The following is a 24,047-nucleotide window of genomic DNA, read 5'->3' as shown; positions in this document are numbered from 1 at the left end:
CACTTTGAGGCTCTTTCAAGATCGGAGCAAATGTTCCGCCGTCTTTTCTGCTGTCAAACCGATGTCCCCGTTCCTCTTACTCTAATCTCAAAACGCTCTGAAAACTTAATCTGCGTCCGACAGGAGCTTCATTTTTCTTCTTTGGAAAGAATTTTCCCAGACCCTCTTACCTGCGTTTTCTGATGTAGCCCTTCACATTTTGACACCGGCTGAGTTTGCTGAACAAAGGAGGATCATTTCAGGCTAAGTTGAATGAAAGCAGCTACAGGTTTTTTTAGCGTGGAGCTGGAACTTTTATCAAAAGAAATACCTCTGTTTTCGAAGAAGTTTCTTTTTCTCACAATCAAAACACCACTTACATTAATGATGAATTCTTTTATAGCTTGTTTACCTGACAATTTCTGATCAGAAAAGTATATTTTTCCTTAACTCTGTATCTGGTTTTCTGCCAGCTGCCGGCCATTTAGATCGATACACCTCCACAGACGCCATCTTCACAGGACTGTACTGTATAAAACTATGACACACTCTAACTGTGAAGATGACCCCGTATCTCGTGACTCGATCATTGAATTCTCCATATCTGAGAACCTGCAGCCCACTCCTTTAATCATCCATCGCAGATTGACTATCACCTGCTTTACAGCACATAACCACCAGCTAATTAAGGCTCCTTGATCACATGCTATACAGGCCAGATAGTGGATTTGTGTCCCCTCAAGTGAAGTAGCTCATCCTCTGACTCCACTTTAATGTAGGTAATGTCATTTTGTTGTGACTGCATCATTAGCTTAGCTCATTATACGGTTGTTCATTGGTAATTATAAAACGTATTAGACAGAGACCCAAAGACATTGAAAATTTCTTTCTTAACTTCAAAGAACACTCGTTTCCAATTCACCATATCTACTTTAATCATTACAACTTTCAGGCAAAAAAGTGAAAAAAAAAAAAAAAAAAGATATATATGTATATATATTGCCTGAAAGTTGTAATGATTAAAGTAGATATAGTGAAATGGAAACGAGTGTTCTTTGAAGTTAAGAAACAAATTTTCAATGTCTTTGGGTCACTGTCTAATATATACATATATATATATATATATATATATATATATATATATATATATATATATATATATATATATATATATATATATATATATTTATTTATTTATTTATTTATTTATTTATTTATTTATTTATATGTGTGAGAGGCTTGTTAGAGCCTGAAATCCAACATTGACCCAAACTTTAAAAAAAGGAATAAAGCCTGTGAATGTAATAACTTGGTGATAATGTGATAAAAGTGCCCAGCCAAAAAAATAAAATAAAATAAAATAATACAAAAAAAAGAAAAAAAAGTAGGCTGCCTGGAGTGGGAAACCTAAAGAACTGCAGTTGCATTGACTTTATGTTGCCTGATTAATTCACACATGCACTTCTAATTGATCTAATTTCTAAACATGAGATTCTTAAGCATTTTTATTTACGTGCAGCACTGTAAACATACGCCCCCTAAACGCTGCACTACCACTGTCTTCTCCTTCAACCAATGGCTAAGTGTCTTTACAACACGTGGCCTGCTGCTGCTGGCTGCTCACTTTACCTGAACGACTTGAAAGCAGCCGGACCTTACGTGGTCTACTCTTCCCCAGCTAGCTTAGCTTAGCTTAGCAAATACAGTTTCCCAAGAAAACTGTGATTCAGGATTTCCACTTCAAGTTTCACCTAAGAAGCTCTGTAACATTCAACATCTTTCTGTCTTAATGTACCAAAAATAACAGAGAAAACTTGGTGCTAGCTTGATGCTAACATATATGGGAAATTGCATTGTTACACTAGCGGTTAGCATACATGGATAAAACTGAGGTTTTAAAGCAGATTTTTAACTTTCACCATAGAAACATGTCACAGTTAGTCTTTGTAAACAATACTGAAGACTCCAAATTAGGGACGGGTATTGATAAGATTTTATTGATGCCAGTGTGCTTATTGGTTCTGCTTATCGATCCAATTGTTTATCAATTCCTACTGTAAATTTTCTCTGTAGAAAGAGTACGTTTACAGGTTTATAGTTGAGATTATTATAGTAATGAGTAAAAATCACATATCATGTGATGCTGATGTAAAGCTTTGTTGTATGTTATTAACTCATCTAGTGTCTAGAAGTGGTTATAGGAATATTCTAAGTTGTTTGGAACCTTGCCATAGTAATGAAGCCAGACATGAGTCTTTACATAACTTTTCTTTTATTAACTTGTGAGTATTTTGACATTTGAAGTTATCAGTACTTTTCACAAAGAGTAACTGTGATATGTTTATGTATATTCTGATGTGCTAACTGCTAGCATATCAATGCAATTTCCCATATACGTTAGCATCAAGCAAGCACTATTTCATTTATACCGTTTTTGGTAGATAAAGCATTTTATACCATGTTGAATGTATTGAATATGTATTAATAATGGGAAACTGTTAGCTAACTGCTAAGGTAAAATAGCTGCAGACTAGTCAACGAAAGGTCCAACAGCTCATGCATAATATAAGAATGGTTTAGGGAATTGTTTAGCATAAATGCTAAAGATGTTGATGGATTGAAACATTTCTTATCGATTCTCAACAGGAACCAATCATTGATACCCATCCCTAATCCAAATTTTGAAATACTACTGCAGGCTTATGGCTGACTTCATAACTACAACTTAAAGCTTTTTTATATTTTCTTAAAGTTCATCAGATCAATAAGAATCATAATCTCGATTCTAAGCAGAAACAAAAAGAAATGAGTCACATTTTTGCCAGAATGGTGCATCCCTATTTTCTCATTCATTTACCTGTGAACTGGAGACTTTCCTGATGAGTCTGAGAAACCGTGGCCTTCTTTGTTAGTCTGGCCTCCGGTCAAGTTCTCCTCATTTAGCTCCTTACAAGCCCCGCTGAATGATCAGTGAGCCCACAGTGAATATATGCAAAGCCTCTTCCACTCCATCGACTTAAAGAGCAGCAGGTTTAAACACACCTTGCTCACACACACACACATACACACACTCCAAGGTTTTCTGCAAAGGCTGCAAACAACCTAACAACACATACAAACAAAACAAAACAAAACAGAACAGAACATTCCTGGGGAGCGTGAGGGTTTTGTTGTCATGCTAACACACGGATACACTCCCTCCCACTCTGAGTGAGTCTGAGCTCCTCCACGTCTCCTAAGACAGACCTCATCAGATGGGATCAGCGTGTTCGGTCCGACCGATAAAAAGCCCAAATATTCTATTAGGTGTAAATCCTCTGCGCTGGTGGAGCTCATGGAGCCAGATTAGGACTAAACAAACACACGCCAAGCGGTCTCGCCCGCACCGGGACCACTGCCAACAAGAAGCCTCACAGATATTGGCATGTCAGTGTGAATGTGTGTGTGTGTGAGTGTGTGTGTGCTGAGGCAGGAAAAGAACCCCAATGAGAGCATTAGTGGGCAGCAGGATGAACAAACCAAAGCTCTGAGACGTGCTGTTCGGGGTAATGGGAGGACTGTGTCAGGGATCTGAGTGGGCTGCAGCTGCTGCACACAACCTCTGATCTGTGTGCTCATGTGTGTGTGTGTTTTAATCTCCTGGCCTCTCTTTTTGATGCACACACACACACCTGTGGACTCAAATGCAAATAATGCATTTCAGCGTTTTTTCAGCAAACCGATTTGCTTCAGTTTACTTTTGGACTTTGTTTAGTCACTCCACTGTGCACCCTGTTTATCTCGTAATGGTAGCTCTGTAGCTCCTCTGTGCCCTGCCAGCGCTGACAGCTGCGATGTGTTAGGCAGAACAGACACAGATTTCTATCACTGACCCCCCGGCTGCTCATTAGGATGCAGCACACCTCCTTCAGATCCCCCGCCTCCTTACTTCTCCTCTCGCTACCTTCTTTGTTCCCCGGCTCTGGCTGTCTCCACATCGGCAGAGGCGCTCAGAGCAAAAGGGTGAACTATTGGTCAGCCATCATAACAATGACTGTGTGAGCTGCATGCACAGCAATTCACTGACAGCTGACACAAAGACGAGCAGTGCTACAAAACTGCACGGACACACACACACACACACACACACACACGCCTACAGAGAAAGTGTCAGGAATATTCAAACACCTGCCATGTTTTTTTATATTAACACCGACTGAAAGGAACGATTGCTGTTTGAAAGGTGATGCTGGAATAACAGAGTTAACAATGGTGTTGAAAAGCTTTTAAACATGTTTTCTCCATTTTTCAGGCCCACACATTTACTTTGTGGCTGCATTTAATGAGCCCTCTGTAGGCAGCTGACCTTAACTTACAAAAACTCTAATAAACTCATTTTATTCTCCCTGCAAGCTCAGAATCATCCAGCAAAGTAACAGCAACAAATGGATGATTTTAAAAAGCATTGATAGCAACACGACTAAAATCAACAAAAGTTAAATGAACTGAATGTTGACGTTTGTGAGTTTGTTTGGATGTTTTTTCGCTCCTTATGGGAAAAATAATCATTAATCTCAAAGTGTTTGCTGCAGCAGTTTGAAGTAGAGCTTTGTTTTTCAGTCTATATAAAAATCCAAGTTGTGCTGAAGTGCCACTTAAGGGCTTGTTCTGCTAATTAGCTAACAGTTATTCACTTTCATTGTCACATGATTCATCAGGCAAAAGAGTGAAATGTTAAAGATTTCTATTGCACCAAAAGGACTTTTTTCAGGTAATGAAAAACTTTGAGTCGAGATTTAGAGAAGTTAAACCGATGCACAGAAAAGCAAACTAGCTTACAAAGCTACTATGTGCTAGTGCTCAAATAAATTCACAAAGATAACTTGCTGAGAAGAAAACTAGCTCAGTAATCAAGTCAGAATAAGCTACTTTTCTTTTTTTTTTCTTTTCTTTTTTTTCTTTCTTTTCCAGTGGTAGTAGTACAACCAAAAGTTGGCCTCAGTTGTAGTTCTGGTGTCCCCCAGGGTTCAATACTAGGACCACTTTTAATTCAGTCTTTACATAAATGATCTCCCATCTGTATGAAGTGAGTCTGAAATCCAGATGTATGCAGATGACACAGTCATTTATGTTCACGCAGCAACCAATTGGCAAGTTGAATGGCTCAGTAACTCATATTTGCATTAAATGCATAAAAGACAGTTTCCATGTTTTTCACTACAGGTGAAAAGTTGATGGTTGTGCCTGAATATAAATATTTCAAGAGTAAAAACTGATTCAAATCTTTCATTTGAAAATTAAATCAGTAGTTAAAATAGCAAAGTTTTACTTATCAAATTTTTATCACATCAGAAACTCTTTGTCAACAACAGCAGCAGCACTTTAATGCTATTATCTTGTCACATGTGTCATACTGTCTGGGCTGGGCACAACACTAAAATCTGTATCTGTGGTCTATCATCAGGGATAAGGGAGCAAGACACTTTCCTTTCTATTAAAAGAAATGTAGATTTATGGTTCAGAGATGGTCAGGTGTGCGACCAATTGGTCTGAAATTTTTATTTAATTGCATTTTATTGAATGTTTGTTATGTATTTTAATTATAATATTATATTATTATTATAAAATGTATTATTATTATTATTTTGTCATTATTATTATTATTATAATTATTATTATTATTAATTTACTTTTATTTTTATTATTATTATTATTATTATTATTAATTTTTTTTAAGTAGTGTTGTAATTAGCTTTTTTAAATGCATTTTATTTATTATTGTGCTAATTTCACCTGCCCCAGAGACAACTGTTGAAAATTAGCCAAATTGGCTAAATCAGCATATATACAGAAATGTTTATTGATAAACATTGTCTCTATATATTAAACCAATAAACTAAACAAAGCTGAACTAGTGCTAAGATGCTACGCATGTTAGCCACGTTCTAATTCAGGGTCAGCGTTCACAAATTTAAAAAATAAAAATAAAAAAATACAACAAACCTAAAGACTTTCTTGGTGAGTTTTTAAGAACAAGCTAGGTTATATTACAGTTGATGCAGTATAACTACCAGCGTTAGTACTATTTCAGGTTCTGTTGTACTGCGATGCTAAGCGTTTAAGCTGCAGGCTCATGTGCTAGTTTGGTTTTGAGTTTGCGTTATGTATTTATCTGGGTTTTGGATTTTCCTGCAGTCTTGAGTTTCTTGGTTTTTCTTTGTTTTTCTTGTATTAATCTCAGTAGCTCTTGTGTGTTTTCTGTGTTTTCCTGTTTTGTCTTTAGTTCTTGTTCCTTGTGGTTCTGGTTCAGTTCCTGTCATGTGTAGGTCTTTCATGTTCTTAGTGTTTCTGTGTTTTGGATTTTTCTAGTCTCTGTCTTTAGTTTCCCTGTGTTGGTTTGGTTCTCCCTGTTTCCCCCTTCTGTCTGATTGCTCCTCATGTGTTTCACCTGTGTCTTTTTCTGTTTGATTGCTCACCTCCTCATACAGTGTCTGTGTTTGTTGAGCTCCTCTGTCAGTTCAGTGTCTGTTTGATGGAGTATGTTCGTGTCCTCGTGCTCCCTCGTTTCAGTGAGTTTTTTAGTGTTTTGGGGTTTTTTTATTTTGAGTTTTTGGTTTGAACTTTGGTTTCTAGTTTTTGAATTTTGAGTTAAGTTAAACTTAAGTTTGTGTTATATCTGTAACTGGGTCCTCTTCTCTTGTTTTACCTGGATTCCTGACAGGCTCATTCAGAGTTAGTTTAACCAAAACTACCTTAGTAAGCAAGTAAGCAAAAGAACAAAAGAAAAAAGAAACCCTTTTTTATATATAAGTGGCAGTAGTATGATTATTTTGCCCTTTTATTTAGTTTATTTTTCCACTTTAGATGCAAGGTTAAAGCATATTTCCTTCTTGTGTTTGTGAAGTTTGTTGTTTTTGATATGTTTTTTCAAAATACTGAATGATTTGATTTCTTAAGAGTCCTTGTCCAGGGTGTAATACGTTTTATTCATGAGGCTTTTTTCATCCAAAGATCTCAAAAAGCTACAGCTTAATAAAAACAGAAAAAAAATTAGAAGGGATGAAGGCTTTTTGTTTAAAAAAAAAAAAAAAAAAAAAAAACCTTAGAAAATTTACATATTAAGAATAAAACTACTAAATCTAGTTTGTTCTTTATTATTATTATTATTATTATTATTATTATTATTATTATTATTATTATAACTGTTATTATTATTATTTTTATTATTATTATTATAACTGTTATTATTATTATTTTTATTATTATTATTATTATTATTATTATTATTATTATTATTATTATTATTATTATTATTATTATTAATATTATTATTAATATTAATATAATTATTATTATTATTATGTTTAATTTATTTTTATCTTATTTTTATTATCAAAGTCTTTTAGTTCAGTATAATATATTATTTTCTTTTTTTACTTTTTTTTACATTAATACTGAAAGTCGAACTGAAAAAAAAAAAGTTAAAGTATTATGGCAATAAGCTTATTCAGAGATATCTTGCTAAAAAAGTTTGCTAACTAGCATAGCTAATATTTTTTCTACTTCAAAAGTAGTAGGCAAGTATAACAAAGCCATAGCTTATGAAAAAAACAGTTTACTTAAAACACAAAAACAAAAAAAAAAATGCTTATAGAGAACAAAACTAGCTTAGTAAACTATCTAGTACCAATTAGCATGCTGGCTACTTGCCACATCATTAGTGAAGTTAACCAATCTTTTGTTTATTACAACTTTAACGTGTGCAGAATATTTCAACTGGTCATGAAATTTAGTTACAAACAGGCTTTATCTGACTCACTAACATGAATCTGTTTTTCAGTACACACATGTTGGTATTATTTTCTGGAGCTAATTGAGCAGCGAGACTCGCGTTGGTTTAGGGTCAGGCAGAAACATGCTCTCTGAGAGCAGCTGGAGAGCCCTGACTCTAATTACTGGGCTTTTATCGGAGCAGGTGCACTTAAGACGACTCCCATACAAACTCCCATACTAACAACAAGCTACACTTACTCACTGAAGCACATCATTAGCATTTACTTTGAGCAAACTCCCACATTCACTTGGCTGTGAGAAAACATGCTCTACCCACGTGCTATATTAATTTTTTCTTCTCAATGACGTGCGTCTTTTCTTTTTCCTTTCTCCGGGAAGACGAGGACGCTTTGTGCTCAGGATCTTTCAAAGACATCTCTGAGAAGATGCATCGAGTCTGTCATGAAATATTGAATTTAGTGATGCCTTTGAGACGTACACATGCCCGCTGAAATCTGTCTTTGTCATAAATTACTTAGGTGTGTAGGTGGTTGTGGTTTACCAGGCTCCATTCATCTCCCAACAATGTGATGAAATGTTTAATGCAACTTGAAGTGTTTGGCTGTGAAAATGTGCTGCACCTGTCGCTTTGATTTTCCAGTTATTTAGGCAAAAATCCAAAAACCCTTTTGTCTCCTGGTGTGTGTTTGTGTATGCATGTGTGTGCATGTGTACTAGTGTGTGTTTGTGCCCATGTGCTTGCATGCTTGATTGCACATGTGACTTGAACAAACGCCAACACTGGTGGCCCTGTCTGTTTGTCCCATGCAGACGTTCTGTGAGTGTGTGCCCAGCTCCTCCCAGCTCAAACACCGCTGGTCAGACTCAGAAACTGCCAGGGAGACGCCGGCCAAGGTAAGGCCCCGCCCCCACAGCGGACTCTGTACTCACATGGGATTAAAGCATGCTTACACACAATGTTTCAGGGTCTGCGTTAGGTTTGAGTCATACGTGGAGGCTTCAGGTGAAGGTTTGATGTAAATAATGAGTCACATTGTTTAATCAGGCACAATGTCAAGAGGTTTTGAAGAGAGATGGAGAAATATGCCAGTAATTTAGTCCGTTTTAAAGATGCTAAGGAGAGGATTTAATTGGACTGCCTCTCCATCTTCATGAAAGCATGGGTTTATCTAGTCACGTCTAAGGTTTTTGAGCCAGCATGGCGTTGTCATAGAGACTTAGGGGGAAAACACACATAAAGATCTTGAACCACATGTTCCTGTAGCAATCACACATACATGCATGATGATTTATTAGCATGTTAAACCCACCTGGTCCTTCCTAAACTTCAGCTCCTCCAGTCCACACCTTCTCCTTTCTGTTGGTGTCCTTATAGAAAGGATGTGCTGTGTCGTTTTCATCTCCTAGATTAACTTTTCTTCGTCTAAAACGTCAGATTTTCTCTGAATCTGAGCTGCTGATGACTTCTGATCATGTGCCAATGATGTAGTTTTGATAAACAAGGATCAGATTTAAGACCCAGATCGTTTTTGGGTCTGAGATTGAAGCATTTCTGCAGCACTCTGTGTGAATGCAATGATTGACTACAGTGGTTTCTAAGCATGGCCTAGTGAGCAGCGCAAGCGACAACCTGCGGTCTAAGAACATGAGAGAATCCTGAAGTGCTAAAATCTGCTGTTCCTCCAGTGTCCACTTGAGGCTGGCTCTGGAAGTACAGGAAGTCACAATTAACCTATTCACAGCCTGGTTCAAAAAACGTCTCCTGTCTGAGTCGCTAATTTTACTATCATCACCCTCTGTACGGGGGGTGAATTTCTTTTTTTCTAACTCGGTCATTCAAAGGATATTAAGATCCTGAGCTCGCCCAATCAGAAGAACAGCTCATGGTCATGTGACCGACAGGCGCCCTATAGCTGTACGTAAAGCCCTTGCCACTACCAATATGGCCGCTTTGGCCGATCTGCTTCATTTACTGTTTCAGAAACAGACGGGTGACGTAGGGGAGACTACGTACATGTTTTACACAGTCTATGGCTCAGTGCTGCGCTCACGCTTTATGTGTGAATTAGGGGTTAGACTGTAAATTAATCTTGTCGAGCTCGACCAGATGAGGAAGCTAAAGAGTAGCATTTCTAAACAACTCTATTGGTGCTAATAATCTAATTTTAAAGTGTGGATTAGGATCAGGCAGATATCTAGAAGAGAAACTTTTTCAGAATCACTCAGAAACTCCTCACAGTCCCTGTAAGTATTTTAAATATTTATTAAGAACACTGTTTCAGTCTTGGTTTAGCTAGTAGACTGTAAAAAAAAAATGGACATCCGCTTGCTCGGCTCAAAGTGAGGTCTCCACAAAAACTGCTCCCCCCCTGGTGGCTGGCTGCAGTATAGATAAAAAAAAATCAGACTCCCCAGTCATTCCAGATGGGCTGTGGTCAAACTTTAAAAAATGAATCCACCTGGTAGAAATGTTTCTCACGTCTGATTGTTGTGGAGATTTCATTTAGCTGTCTTGTCAAGTCCTCTTTTTTTCTGAAAAGTTTTGTTTTCATTAGTTATACGAGGTTAAAAACGAGGCTTTACTTCACGTTTAACGATGATTGACAGCTGCTGTTCTTGTGCATTTTTTCGGGGATTGTAAATATGTCGGGAGGTAGAGTCAAGAAGTGTTTAGACTCTCAAAAAAAAAAAAAAATCATTATTTTTGTCACCCAGCTCCACTCAGATTCTCCCAGAATCCCTCACAGTCTCTACTGCGCAGACTCTGGCTACAAACTGCTACAATGGCTGCGCCTGAGACGGTGGTATTTTGGCTTCAAAACCGTACAATGATAAATGGCCGAGCCACACTGTTCACTCTATATACAGGCTATGGTTTACCTGCTATCACAGTTTTCCGATTACAGAGTGCAGTTTCTGAATCTTAAATTAGATTTACTAGAAAAATTGGAACCATATTAAATCAATGCCACAAGCCTTGATTATCGGGCCCTCGCCCATTGAGGCATGTTGCAGCCACAGTATATGCAGCAACATTTTCACCTAAATTCATGTCTTTTGAATCAGAATCAAGTTTATTGCCACGTACATTTGCACATACAAAGAATTTGACTTGATGTATTGGTGCAAAAGTTAACAAGGACATAACATGAACAGCATGTGAGCAACTACTTGAATATTAGAGAATTACGAGCTGTAAATTCTGTAAAATAGAATATAGAAAGAAACGTGTTAAAATATGTAAAAAAAAAAAAAGAAGAATGTTTATTGCATTACAAAATGAGACTGTGATGATTTAATAAAATTCAAAAGAAATTAGATGATACTTAAAAGATACTATCATGCATTTCCAACCTAGGGCTAGTCTGTGCAAATATGCCCCCCCTATAAATTGTCAAAATCTGATGTTGAGGTCCAAATTGTGAACTTCCTGTTGGGAATTCACTATGGCTGTAAGAGACTTTTTTGTAGGTTCAGGCATAGTAGTTATGCACAAAAAAAATCAGACCTTTAGCTCTAAGTAGCTGGAGGGGCTGCAGTTTAAAGCCACTGGGGGCGCTATGGTGCATAGATTTTTTTTTGCAAATACTGGTTTCATACATTTTTATGCCTGACTGCATTGGGCTCAGGCCCTAATTATTGGAATATTAACAATGTCAGTGGTTACTTTGTGGCATTTTGAGCTGAAGTCGTAGCTCCACTCTGCGATACAAGCTAGCTCATCGTTCAGTCGCCTTCCTTTACTGCTCCATCGTCTTCCATCTGTTTTTCCATGGATGGCATTTAAAGAAACACAAGCGCCCCCTACAAAGAAGCGAAATATTACCATAAGAGTGATTTAAATATGGTTAATCCAACACAAGACAGGCTAATTGTTTATCACAGATCATAAATGTTACAGCAGATACAAACTGAGTAAGTGTCAGAAGTGATAAAAGCAGCGCTCCATCCTCAGCTTCTCTTTGTTGCTTCTTTAAACGCTCTCTGTCCTCTCCACCACCTTCCTTCTAGTCAGAAAAGAGGCATGAATTGTGATTGCTCACCTGGGGAGGGGATTAGATTTCATTGCTGATGATTTTCATCACAATCCGTTTTTCCTCACTGCTTTGGTGATGGCAGCGCGGAGGATTATTGCATATTACACGTTACATTTTGCCACGAGCAGCGGCGCAGGCACAACCTCAGCTCAAGCATCCAAATGCACAAGAATTAGATGAGATTAGGCTCCTTCAGATTCTTTGAACTAAGCCGAGTGATCGTGACTCGCCAGGAAAAGGAAGGCTGATTGCGTGTCAGTATTTTGGGGGGAGACGGTATGTTTTGAATACTGATAGGATGGCGTTATGCAAGATGAAGGTAAAAGACCTGGATGTAAAACCCCTCAGTGTCGGGATGCATTAGTTTCTGGAAAGATTTGTGCCCTTTTATGCATTATCTGAGCAGGATCAACGGGAAAGTCTCCCCGTGAATACATCGGTGTCATCAGCATATATGTTAAAACATTTCTGTGTCAGGGGAAAGCCAGAAACTGGGTGAGAAAAAGTGCTGGTGTCCTGCTTATCTAATGAGCAGACAAAGCCATTCATCCAAGGAGAGTCTGCTCCAGAGTGCTGCAGCGTGGGAGCACATCATTTCCACCGAGGAACTCTCCCTCTTAGCATCTCTCTTTCTGCGCGTCCATCAGAATCCCCTCGCCGCCCTCTCCAGCCCCGTGTTGTGGCCTGAGCAGAGACAGGAGAGGATGTAAGAGTCAGCCACTAATTACAGAGTGGGCCCCCGCTGCGAGATTGAGAGACTCATTTAGACAGAAAAAGACGTCGTTGAGAGGTTGCTCGCAGCTCATTCTCTGCACGGTTAAATGTGGTTATTCAGTAAAGGGGCGAGGAAGAGGTTGCTGTTGTCTTATTTTTCGTGACCGCAGAAAATTTGCCTTCACCTCGGTCTTCCTCACAGATTTCAGAGAGGAGTAAAAGAATTGTCCTTGCCTTCTTGCAGGGTCAGTGCCTGCTAACCTTTCTGCATCCCAAACACTAAGATTGAACTTTTAAAGACTGATACAGAAGTAAAACTCGCAGTGGGATCATGAAGGTGCCAGAATCAATTTGCAGCGTGTCGTGACTTTCACATAACGCCAGTTCAGGTCCTAACTAATTACCTTTCTCGTAAAAACTAGATTGGAGTAAATCCATAAACAGTCTCGCAGTGTTTTGAGGCTATTTTCTCCTTGCATATTTAAGGAAGTTGCTCAGGCTAATGGTCAACGTCACCAAAACTGCATCTCAGAAAACACGTTCAGAGAATATTTCTACTATTCTGCAATGAATTACCCTGTGACCCTGTGGAAAAACTTTTGATATAACAAGCAGTTAGCATCTGATGTATTAAAAAATATTATTGAAATAAAGAGTTGTTATTTTTTCTTCCAGAGGGTATTGATGATTAAAGACACTGACACTAAATAAAATCCTGTGTTAACATTTAGTTGAACTGAATCTTCATCCCATCTGTCAATAAAGCCTGCCACCGCTCTACTTCACCTCCTACAACATCAACAGCCCACCAACTTTCCATGCACCTGTGGCTAACCTCAAGTTTTACAGCCTTGGGAGGAAAATAAGATTAAAAGTTGAGCAATTCAAACATATATATGTTATCAATTTCAATTAAAAAAAAAAAAAATTGCAAGTATTTGAAAGATCTTTTTTTTTTTTTTTTTTGTAATGTTTGCATTATTTCAATTTGAAACTTTCATTCAGTTTTGGCATTTAGAAATCTTCAAATTTCAACATTTTTGCAAATCTGTTGAAGTTCAATTTTTTCCAATTTTTTTCAATTTTTTTTATTATGTCATAATATCTTATTTTCTTCGTTTTTTTTTAAACTTTTCAAAATTTTTGCAATTTTTTTGAAGTCGAATTTTTAGAATCTTTGCGATTGTTTTCAAATTATTTTTTTTTTGTAATTTTATAATTTTTAACAGTTTTTTGAAATTCTGTTTTTTTTTCAGTTTTTAACATCTTTTGCAAATTTATTGAAGTCCATTTTTTAATTTTTGCTTTTTTTAAAAAAAATATTATTTGTAATTTCATTATATCTTATAATTTCTATAAAAAAATTCTTTTCAAAATCTTTGCAATTTTATTGAAGTCCAATTTTTAGAAACTTTGCAATCATTTTCATATTATTTTTTTTTTATATTTTATAATTTACTATATTTTTTTGTAATTCTGTTTTTTTTTTTCAGATTTTAAAATTTTTGCAAATTTATTGAAGTCCATTTCTTAATTTTTGCAATTTTTCCAAATAACCTTTTTTTTTGTAATTTTACATTTTCTAATATTTTTTTGACGTCCTTTTCTTTCAATTTTCAAATATTTTATGTTATTTTTTTTTACATTTTAAATCCTTTTGGGATTTTTGCGATTTTTTTTAGATTTTAAAACTTTTTAAGATTTTAAAAACCTTTCATTTTTTTCTATTTCTGCAAATTCAGAAAATAAATCAAATATATAAAAAAAAACTAAGACATCCTATGCATCATTTATTTAAACAATACAACTTTAAAGTTGAGATAAGTATTCTCCAGATTTTAACTATGCATAGGATTTTATACGCTCTATTGTCTTTATTTAACCCTATATTAATAATATTCCTGTTGACATATTTCTCAGCCCAATTCTGATGGATGTATTAATGAACACTTGAACAGAAAGAGGAAGCATTAGGCTGCAGCTTCTCTTGAATGTGCAAGTTAGCACTGACTGCAGTGTGTAGCGTTGGCTGAGCTAGCATTACTCGGTAGATGAATTTAAAAAGATTTATCTGTTTGGCATTTAGTTTCACTTTGGTTGAGTTTTACTCCCTCTATGCTGTCGTAGCTGCTCTGATTGGCTTCTTCCACTTGCTAATCAACACTCAGAGTAACTTGGCGCGCTGTAATTGGCTAATGCAACTACACTTACTTGTCCTGATACAACCAAAACATCAACAGACAGGCTGAAGAGGGAGTTCAAGGCAGACACTGACACATATGTATGGATGCACGTAGGAGATGAACGAGCAGGATTATTCCTGTATCCAGCAGACTCTACCTTAAAACATAGAAAGATTTTATTCAGACGACAGAGGATTAAAAAAGTTTAATAAAGGCAGCAAAACACCACGCTGAAGTCGTCTGCGACAGAGAAATGTCATGTGCTGAGAGGCTGTCATTAATCAGAAGAAACCCCACACCTTGAGGATTTAAAGGTCAACGTCTTGGGCCATTATTACGTTCCTGTAACAGTATCTGCAGAATGGTTCATTACAAACCTTCGCTGCTCCAGGACGAGACATTTTCAGAGCGCCTACACCTGTCAGCTCTTCTCCTGTCACACTGTCAGCATAACCTGGGCCGTCGTGTGTCTCCTGCACGTTAAGTTAACAATCAGTATGCTAGCAATGAATATTTAGTGCTGGGCCATGATTGCCTCCTGTGATGTCGGGGCCGCCGGCGACGGTGCGCAGTGAAACTGTTCTAATGTTACATCGCAGCCATTCCGCTGTGTGTGGACATTATACAGATAATGTGCAGCACACACACACACACACAGCGAAGCCCAGTCACACAGTAACAATCACTCAGCTGCACCTGCACCCAAACTGTTTGACATGCAAAGAGAGACGTCTTCGTGCAGAGCGGGGTGCGGCGACACACCCCTGAAGCTTTTTTTTTTGATGATGTGTTTTGGCGAGAGAAACGAGGAAGTGTGAAGCCTCCAACACTTTTTTCATGAGCATTATGTGCAATATGTGCATGTGCTTGTCTGTCATTTGCACATACTTGGCAGGAAGAGCTGAGTGAATATTGCATTCATGTAAGAGTGTGAGTGTGTGTGTGTGTGTGTGTGTGTGTGTGCTGTTGGTTGGAGTGAGTGTAGTTTCCAACTCATTGGGACAAATGGAGCCCGGGGGCAGTTTTCCTCTGAACATGCCAGCAGAGCTCAGAAAAACAGGGACCACAGGGAAGCTGGCTCAGGCAGGAGGATACAGACGCACTAATTTAATCAACGTCATCAACGCAACTTATTAAAACAATACTTCTCCTTTTCAAGATGAAAAATAAAGACAATCAACTACACTTTTATTAAAAAATGTTTTATTTTGTTCCACAGACAGAAGAACAGATTGTCCGCTCAGTTTTTTCCTCCTAAGATCCTAAAATCATTATTTAAAGCAGTTTTCTCCACAATTTAAGAACCACTGAGGTTAATTTCTTTCATTTCATTTTCACACACCCTGAACTGAGGCTCTGCTCACAGACAGTAGTTATCTTGGTGTGTCAATCGAGATATACTTAGTCCGATTTAAGTCAGGCTAATCTGTTTACATTCATCAAATAGCCCAGTCTCGTGCTGAAGCTCATAGTCTGGTTTCTGAAGGTGCGTGTCAACGTACTGAGAGGCTACGTTGGCACCGCATCCGCATGATCTTGAAGTGACCCACCTGTTCAGTTGGAGCTTGTTTTCTGATGTGTAGCTGCTTTTTTGGGCTTGTTTTTCTGCCTGTATGATCTGCGCTAGAAGTGTGTATTGGCAAAAACCTCTGGATACGATACGATACGATACAATACGATACTTAGGTCACGATATGATAGTATCAGGATATATCTCAACATAATACTGTGATATATTGTGATATCCTAAAGAGTTAACCAAGAAAAAATAGAGTTGATGTCAATGTAAATCAAAATATTTCTCAAAATTAAAAGGACCAAGGAAAACATTGATGTCAATGTCAGTTTAGAAATGAAACATTCTTAAAAGACTTTGGACTGATGTTTATTATACAATCTATGGGCAACATACAGGGCAGGAACTCTTCAGCGCCATCTACAGCAGTGGAGGAGCGGAAGTCGTGTTTTGCTTCCAACTTTGCTAAAATATGAATTCCTATTTTTACAAAAATATCAGTATCAAGAGTTGCCGTATCAATATTATTTTTCACACATTTAACCCCGCCTGTTTTTCCCCACAGTTCTCCATAACAAGAACCATAAACACTCACTTAAGTTTCACTTTCGTTTTTCTCCACGCTTTCTTCCATGTTCATATTGTCCATTGGAGCCAGAGTCTGTGCAGTAGAGACTGGGAGGGATTCTGGGAGAATCTGAGTGGAGCTGGGTGACAAAAAATAAAAATTATTTTTTTTCTTTTGAGAGTCTAATCACTTCCTGACTCTACCTCCTGATGTATTTTACAATCCCCGAAAAAAATACACACGAGCCAGCTGCCAATCATTGTTAAACGTGACATAAAACCTAACTTTTAACCTCTAATAACTAATGAAAACAAAACTTTTCAGAAAAAAAAGGACTTGGATACAAGGCAGCTAAATGATGTCCTCAAATCACCACAACAATCAGACGTGAGAAACATTTCTACCAGGTGTATTAATTTTTTAAAGTTTGACCACAGCCCATCTGGAATGACTGGGGAGATGGATTTTTTGACCTATACTGCAGCCAGTCGCCAGGGGGAGCAGTTTTTGTGGAGACCTCACTTGGAGCTGAACAAGATGACTTCCTTTTTTCTTTTCTTTTTTTTACAGTCTATGGTTCATATTCACTGAGTGTGACTTCTGCTCCAGAATGACACCAAAGCTGCAGGAAATGGGACCTGGCTGTTGAGACTATGGTCCAATTCAAAATTGGAGATGTGGGCAACTCATGGGTCACATTGGAATGAAAATAAAATCAGTTTCAGGTCACTTTGAACTGCAGTGTGAATATAACCAGAGTGTCCTGAGTTTAAAATAATGAAGAAGTGCTGCTGTGGTTCGTGGTCGTACATGTTGATTTGTTAGACCCTGATAATTCTTGCTATAAAGCTTCATTTTTTTTAATTGAGTGCAAAATCAATCCATATATTGTCAAAAACATTGAATGTTAAAAAAAAAAATGAATGTCATCTTGCTCGGCTTCCCCTGGAGGCTGGCTGCAGTATAGGTCAAAAAATCCATCTCCCCAGTCATTCCAGATGGGCTTTTTTATTTATTTATTTTTTTTTTATTCTATTTATTTATTTATCTTTTGTTTTTTTGCACTTTCATCTTGAAGTTCAAAGTGACACCTTTTTGTCATTCAATTTTCATTTATATTTGTATTTTTTTAAAGATAATTTGTCAATTAAAATATGTGTATATGTGGCGAGAAATTAGCAAAAAAAAAAAAATAATAATAATAATAAGTTTAAGGATATTTTCAGAACAAGCATAAGCATTTTCAGAAAAGTACCAAATTAAAGAAGAATAGATGATTAAATGAGATGAATTCATTCATGACTTTTTCTATCAACCATCTGTGTTTTGTTATATTTTTTGGGGCACAGTGGAGGAACTCATATACACCGGCTCAAACATGGTGTGTTTCAGTAGAAAGGCTAAAACCACGCCTGGCTCTTGAAGGGCGCTCTGCTCATTCATATCATGGTTTTTCTTTTTGGAAAGCGAAGCAGTGCAGACATCCAGCTAGGCCCAGAAACATTTGGCTCCCTGTCTGCAGGCCCCATATGTGTGCGCCCATGTGGATTGTGAATGAAGCCGAGGGGGGGGTACAAATGGGACTCGAGTGAAGAAAGCATCCTCAGGCTCTACATGAACTCTTCTTCTGTGCATTTCCTTCATCTCGTGATCAGACTGGAAAGAGGTTGTGTTTATGAAGGAGCAGACGCTGTGTGGGATAAAAGCGGTCCAGCCTATGGTCTCTGTGCAGTCTATCACCGGCTGCCCGTTTTACTCCCTTTAAGGAGAAGTTGTCAAGAAGATACGACTCTATTTTATCTCCCCTACCCGAAGGCAGTGGGTAAACACAGCGGATGAGGCTATTTCCTGGACAACACAATTGATTTCCTTCACATTAAAGAAACAGTAAAGCTATCTCGTAAAGCAGACCATTAGCTGTCTATTAGTGAGCCTTACTGTCCTTGCACAGCCAATTTGCATATTAATGAGGCTCACTTACACACATTTCTACATAGAAACACACACACCTGCCCACATATTCTCACTGACAGATCATGCACGTAGACAAATATCAGCGAGAGGAGGAGCCCGGTGTTGTTAATCATTCATGGGTGGAGCAAAGTGCTCTCTTCTCTCCGTGCCCAGTTTCTTGACCTGAGTGGAAAAGTGGAGTCTGATCCTCCATCATTGAGACCTTTTATAATCCTGTTAATGGAGACTTTTCTACTGATAGAGGAATACCTTTTCCTGTAAGAGGATTCTATCCTCTCTTCAGTCGTATTCGATTTATTTGCTGTATGTGCCATTTACGCTGCGCTTTCTATTCCTGGCGGCAGTTGCTTCAAGATTTTATGTGATAATGGGGAAAAACATAAAAATCAATGCTTGGACTGTGTCGTTAAGGAGCATTCACAAGCCGCCGTTCTCCTTTGTCTCTACCACAGCTCACTGTGTTTGGACAGAGACACTTTTTCAGATTTTGGAGGATTCTGCACTGCTAGAAGAGTGGCAAAACAATACCAAAGTTAATCACAATACTGATACTACATAAAATCATGTGTTAATATCTGCATTTTTTTTATTTTAAACTTTGACTTAGTTTTTTGCAAAATTTTATATGTCAAGCTCTTTCTTTATTTTTTCTTTATTAATTTTATAGATTAATAAATTTCAAAATATTTGCAAATTAATTAAATTTCATTTAATCAAAAATGTATTTTTTTTTAATTACACAAACTTTTTCTCAATTTTAAAAAGTTTTTTTTATTTACAAATTCTTACAAATTTATTAAATTTCTTTTTTTTCATATTTTTTTAAATTTTTGGTGATTTTTTTTTAAATTATTGAAAAGATTTGGAAATTCTTACTTTCTTTGATATATATATTTTTTATTTTAAAATCTTTTGGAATCTTAGCAATTTCTTATTTTCAAAAACCTTTGAGATTTAAAGAACTTGAAATTTATACAATTTTTGTCTTTAAAAAAATCTGTAAAATAAAATAATTTAATTCAATTCATTTTGATTAAATTTAATTAAATTTAATTAAATTTAATTAAATTTAATATATTTTAAAAAAAACTAAGGCATCAGATGTACAATTCTATTATTCAATAACCTTATATTTAAGAAAATTGTTCACCAGATGTTAACTATGTACAAAATGTTATACACCATTGTTTTTATTGTGAAGATGAAGTAGATTTTGTGGCTCAGGATCAACTTTAATCCAGGTCAACTGAGGAAAAATGGTCATAACTAAAAATTGGGCCCAGAAACTAAGCCCGAGCGTAGACAAGCTGAGGAACTTCATCAAAACATTGAGAGTAATGGAAACAGTTGACTCATAAAATCTATTAATATTCTGAGTGAAGTGGGGAGGATTTGAAAAAGCAAGTTGTTTTTGTGTACAGTAATTATTTGATCAATATACTCTCTGTTTTGTTTGTTCACTGTGTGATTTTACTTCTTCTGTTTGTTTGTTTGGCATTATTTATTTTTACTTGTTCTTTTCCGTCTCCATCAATAAACTGGGCTGCCTGATTGTTTGTCACATATTGGTGTTGGATACTTACTGCATACTAAAAAAATAAAGTAAAGAAAAAATATTGAAGAGTGGCAGTTGAAGTGAATTATGTTGGAGTATAAATCATTCACAGCTACATTTGGACAGATGGGAATTTAGTTACATCTCTGACTGCAGAGAATTTGGCATTCAGAAAATATCAGAGTGATGGATGAAAACAGAGCTGAAGGTTTTTGGTTTTTCTCTGCTGTGATACTGATCTGTTTTTTTTTTTCCTTCCACAGAGGATGAGCTGCAGCTACCTCCTCTGCACCATCCTGCTTTTCGTGGCTGTACTACTCGCCGTCACCGTGACAGGCACCATCCTTTTCATGAACCACTACCAGGCCCCGCCCATGTCCGACGGCCTGCCGCACATCTCCACCAATCAGGATGAAGCAAATGCCCTGGTCACCGTGGAGAGAGGCGACGGCTCCCGCATCAACATCTTCATAGACCCCAACTGCCCCGACTACAACAGTAACTTTTTGCGCCTGGAGGGGGTGCAGACGTCGCTGCTGCACTCGCTAACCGACCATGACTCTGACCTGAAGTCGGTGAAAGGTCAGGACCGGGCTCTTCTCGTCAGTCTGGCCGAGGAGGTGGCCAAGCTGTCAGCCCACGCCGGGCAGCTGAAAATGGACTATGAGTCCCTACGGAGGGGGCAGGGCAGCCTGGGGCAAGACCTGAACACGCTGCAGACGGAGCAGAGACGGCTCATACAGGTGAGACATGAGGCATCGCTGTTACATCACTCAAACAGGACACAGTGTAACACCGTCTCCTCACTTAAGGAGGAAAAAGTCAGAGTCCTAATTGGAAAGCAGCGCAGAGCAACATGATTCAGATTCTCTGTATCTATTTCTTTTTGTCTCACAAAGACGTGGAAACGGGATGGTTGATTCAGAAAGTTCAGATAAGGAGCAAAAAATCAGAAAATGTCTCTTTGCAGAGCTTGTTAGCCTGCGCTACATATACACACACTACTACATACACTGGAGATAGATGCATGAAGGATAACATCAGTAGTTCATCATAGCTGTGTGCTAATCTCCTGAAAACAACGTTTCACAATTGCATGCTATTACTATGGTGAAGAGCTAGTAAGCTAGTAGCCATCTGCCAATGAGGAAGCTAATTCAAAATTTAAGTTAGCAAATAGCTAAAAAAATCAAAGGTGGCTGGTTCCAGGAACAGGAATAGTTAAAAAATAGTAAGCTAGCTCTATACACAAAGGTAAAAAGTCTTACAAAAGTAAAGGAAGGAAGCTCTGGATACAAATGTTTCTCATGCCAGAAAGAAAGATAACGGGCTTCATTAGCTTTGGATACAAGAAAGTTAACTTAAGAAGCAAAAGTTGTTGAGCGTCAAATACAAAGGTTGCTTATTCTAACAATAACAGTAGCTAGCTTCGAAACAAAGGTAGCTAGACCCAGAAACATTGTGAGCAAGCTCTAAAAAGACAGGTATTTAGCAGTTAAAACAAAGGGAGCTAGCTTGAAATGCAAAGGTAGCTTATATTGGCAACAGAGGTAGCTACCTCTAAAACATCGTAGCTAGCTTAAGTAACAAAGGTTATCAGATGTAAAACAGAGGGAACTAAGCTAAAAATTCAAAAGTAGCTAATATTGGCAACAAAGGTCAGTAGCACAAAAGACAAAGGTAGCTAGCTTGTAACTCAAAGGTAGATAGCTTTGTAAACAGGGGAGCTAACTCCAGAAACAAAGTGGGCAAGCTTGAGAAAAAAAGGGACAGCTGGAAATGTAAAGCTTATGTTGACAACAAATGTAGATAACTCTAGAAACATAGGTAGCTAGCCTGAAAAACAAAGGTTTTTAGATGTGAAACAGAGAGAGCTAGCTAAAAATTCAAAGGTAGCCAATATTGGCAGCAAAGGTTGGTAGCACCAAAGATAAAGGTAGCTAGCTTAAAACTCAAAGGTAGCTAGCTGTAAAAACAAAGGTAGCTAGCTTGGAATGCAAAGGTAATTTATTAAGGAAACAAAAGTAGTCAGCTGTGAAAACAAAAGTAGCTAGCTTAAAATGCAAAGGTAGCTTATATTTGCAAAACAAAAGTAGCTTGCTTCAGAAAAAATGGTAGCTAGCCAGTAATTAAAAGCTAGCTAGCTTTACAATTGGAGCTATCTCCACAAAAACAAAGGAAGTTAGCTTGAGAAACAAAGGTACTTAGCTGTAAAAACGGCTAGCTGAAAATGCAAAGGTAACTAGCTGTAAAACAAAGGTAGCTAGCTTGAGAACCATATAAGCAAGCTTGAGAAACAGAGGTATTTAATTTGAGAAATGAAGGGAGCTAGCTTGAAATGCAAAGTTATATTAGCAACAAAGTTAGCTAGTTAGAGACAAAGGTAGCCAGCTGTAAAAACAAAGGTAGCTAGCTTGGAATGCAACAGTAGCTAGCTTATTCTGACAACAAAAGTTGCCAGCTCCAGAAGAAAAAGATAGTTAGCTTTAAAAACAAAGGTAGCTAGCTTAAAATGCAAAGGTAGCTTATATTTGCAAAAGAAAAAAAAAAAAGGTAGCTAGCTTGAGAAACAAAGGTAGTTAGCTGTAAAAACAAAGGTAGTTATTGCCAACAAAAGATGGGTAGCTTCGAAGACAAAGGTAGCTAGCTAATAATTAAAAGCTAGCTAGCTTTACAATTGGAGCTATCTCCACAAAAACAAAGGTAGTTAGCTTGAGAAACAAAGGTACTTAGCTGTAAAAACAGCTAGCTGAAAATGCAAAGGTAGTTAGCTGTAAAACAAAGGTAGCTAGCTCGAGAACCAATTAAGCAAGCTTGAGAAACAAAGGTATTTAATTTGAGAAATGAAGGGAGCTAGCTCGAAATGCAAAGTTATATCGGCAACAAAGAAAGCTAGCCAAAAAAGTATCAATTGTAAGATCTTAAATAGTTTGCAGCTCCGTAATTCTGTCAAAAGAAAAAAAACAGGATGTTGCAGAGGCTAGGACTGTCTTGATTTCAGTAAATTCCTTCAAGCTTAATGTGATTTATAATCTGTGTACAGTTTGATAATCTGTAAATGTGAGCATCTTTTGCTCATTTGTCTCACAGTTCCCAACAACCTTCTTGTTTATGTTGTGACAGTCAGCACAAGGCCAGAGCAGTCAAACCAGATTAAGTGAAACAGCAAACAAGCCTCAGTCCTGTATTCATGACTTAAAGTTCTGTACAGCGTTTAGGACTGGATTGTGAAGCACCCGTCAATATATATTGACTGCAGCACCACCTTAAGACGTGCAGCAGCTCATTGTAGCAGAGGGTTTTCTGTCACTTCTTCTGTTTATTCCCTCCTTGAAAACGCCATCACTCACTAATCCAACGCCGCCGTGTTAATTTCTCGTTACACTTTACAAGCCTGGTTAAATGAAAGTGCAGCACAGCTCATATTTCTCAGAGTCTCTATCGTTTGAAGATGAGGTCACAGAGGAGGAAATGCCGATCACGATTTTGGAAACTTGCACATTAATTCAACACCATAATGTATCCGTCGACTTGTAAGACGGACTCGACATCAAATGCAAACATAATTAGAGGCGCTTTGATATGCACTGTCCACACTGATTTATTGACAATGCGTCTTAAATGTGCGTGGAAATTCTTCACACCACATGCTCTTTTTAATTTAAGCCCATCAGGCTCAGCCTCTCTGTTCTGTTCTCTGCCGTAGTAAATAGATTTCATAGCTGCCAGCCACAAAGCTCCAACAACT

The 24,047-nt window shown here is 37.5% G+C and overlaps 1 protein-coding gene across 2 annotated transcripts in view; it reads left to right on the top strand.

Annotated features, from left to right (window-relative positions):
• Positions 1–24,047, top strand: part of fibcd1b (fibrinogen C domain containing 1b) — a 307,211-nt gene that overhangs the window by 156,576 nt on the left and 126,588 nt on the right. Inside the window, exons 1-3 of one of the 2 annotated variants that reach the window (XM_074690005.1) lie at positions 6,450–6,527; positions 8,563–8,646; positions 20,563–21,042. In XM_074690005.1, coding sequence (XP_074546106.1) covers positions 6,498–6,527; positions 8,563–8,646; positions 20,563–21,042 — 594 coding nt within the window. In that variant the 5' untranslated portion in view covers positions 6,450–6,497. Of the gene's footprint in view, positions 1–6,449; positions 6,528–8,562; positions 8,647–20,562; positions 21,043–24,047 lie in introns of those variants that run through there. The other variant, XM_074690004.1, reaches the window with a different exon arrangement.

The sequence above is a fragment of the Halichoeres trimaculatus genome, unplaced genomic scaffold (genome assembly GCF_033239565.1).
Source record: "Halichoeres trimaculatus isolate MK-OKI-2021-1 unplaced genomic scaffold, fHalTri1.1 fHalTri1_scaffold_16, whole genome shotgun sequence".
Classification (NCBI taxonomy): Eukaryota; Metazoa; Chordata; class Actinopteri; order Labriformes; family Labridae; genus Halichoeres; species Halichoeres trimaculatus.
Note: the sequence above shows the minus strand (reverse complement) of the source record. Positions and strands in the feature narration are given on the sequence as shown.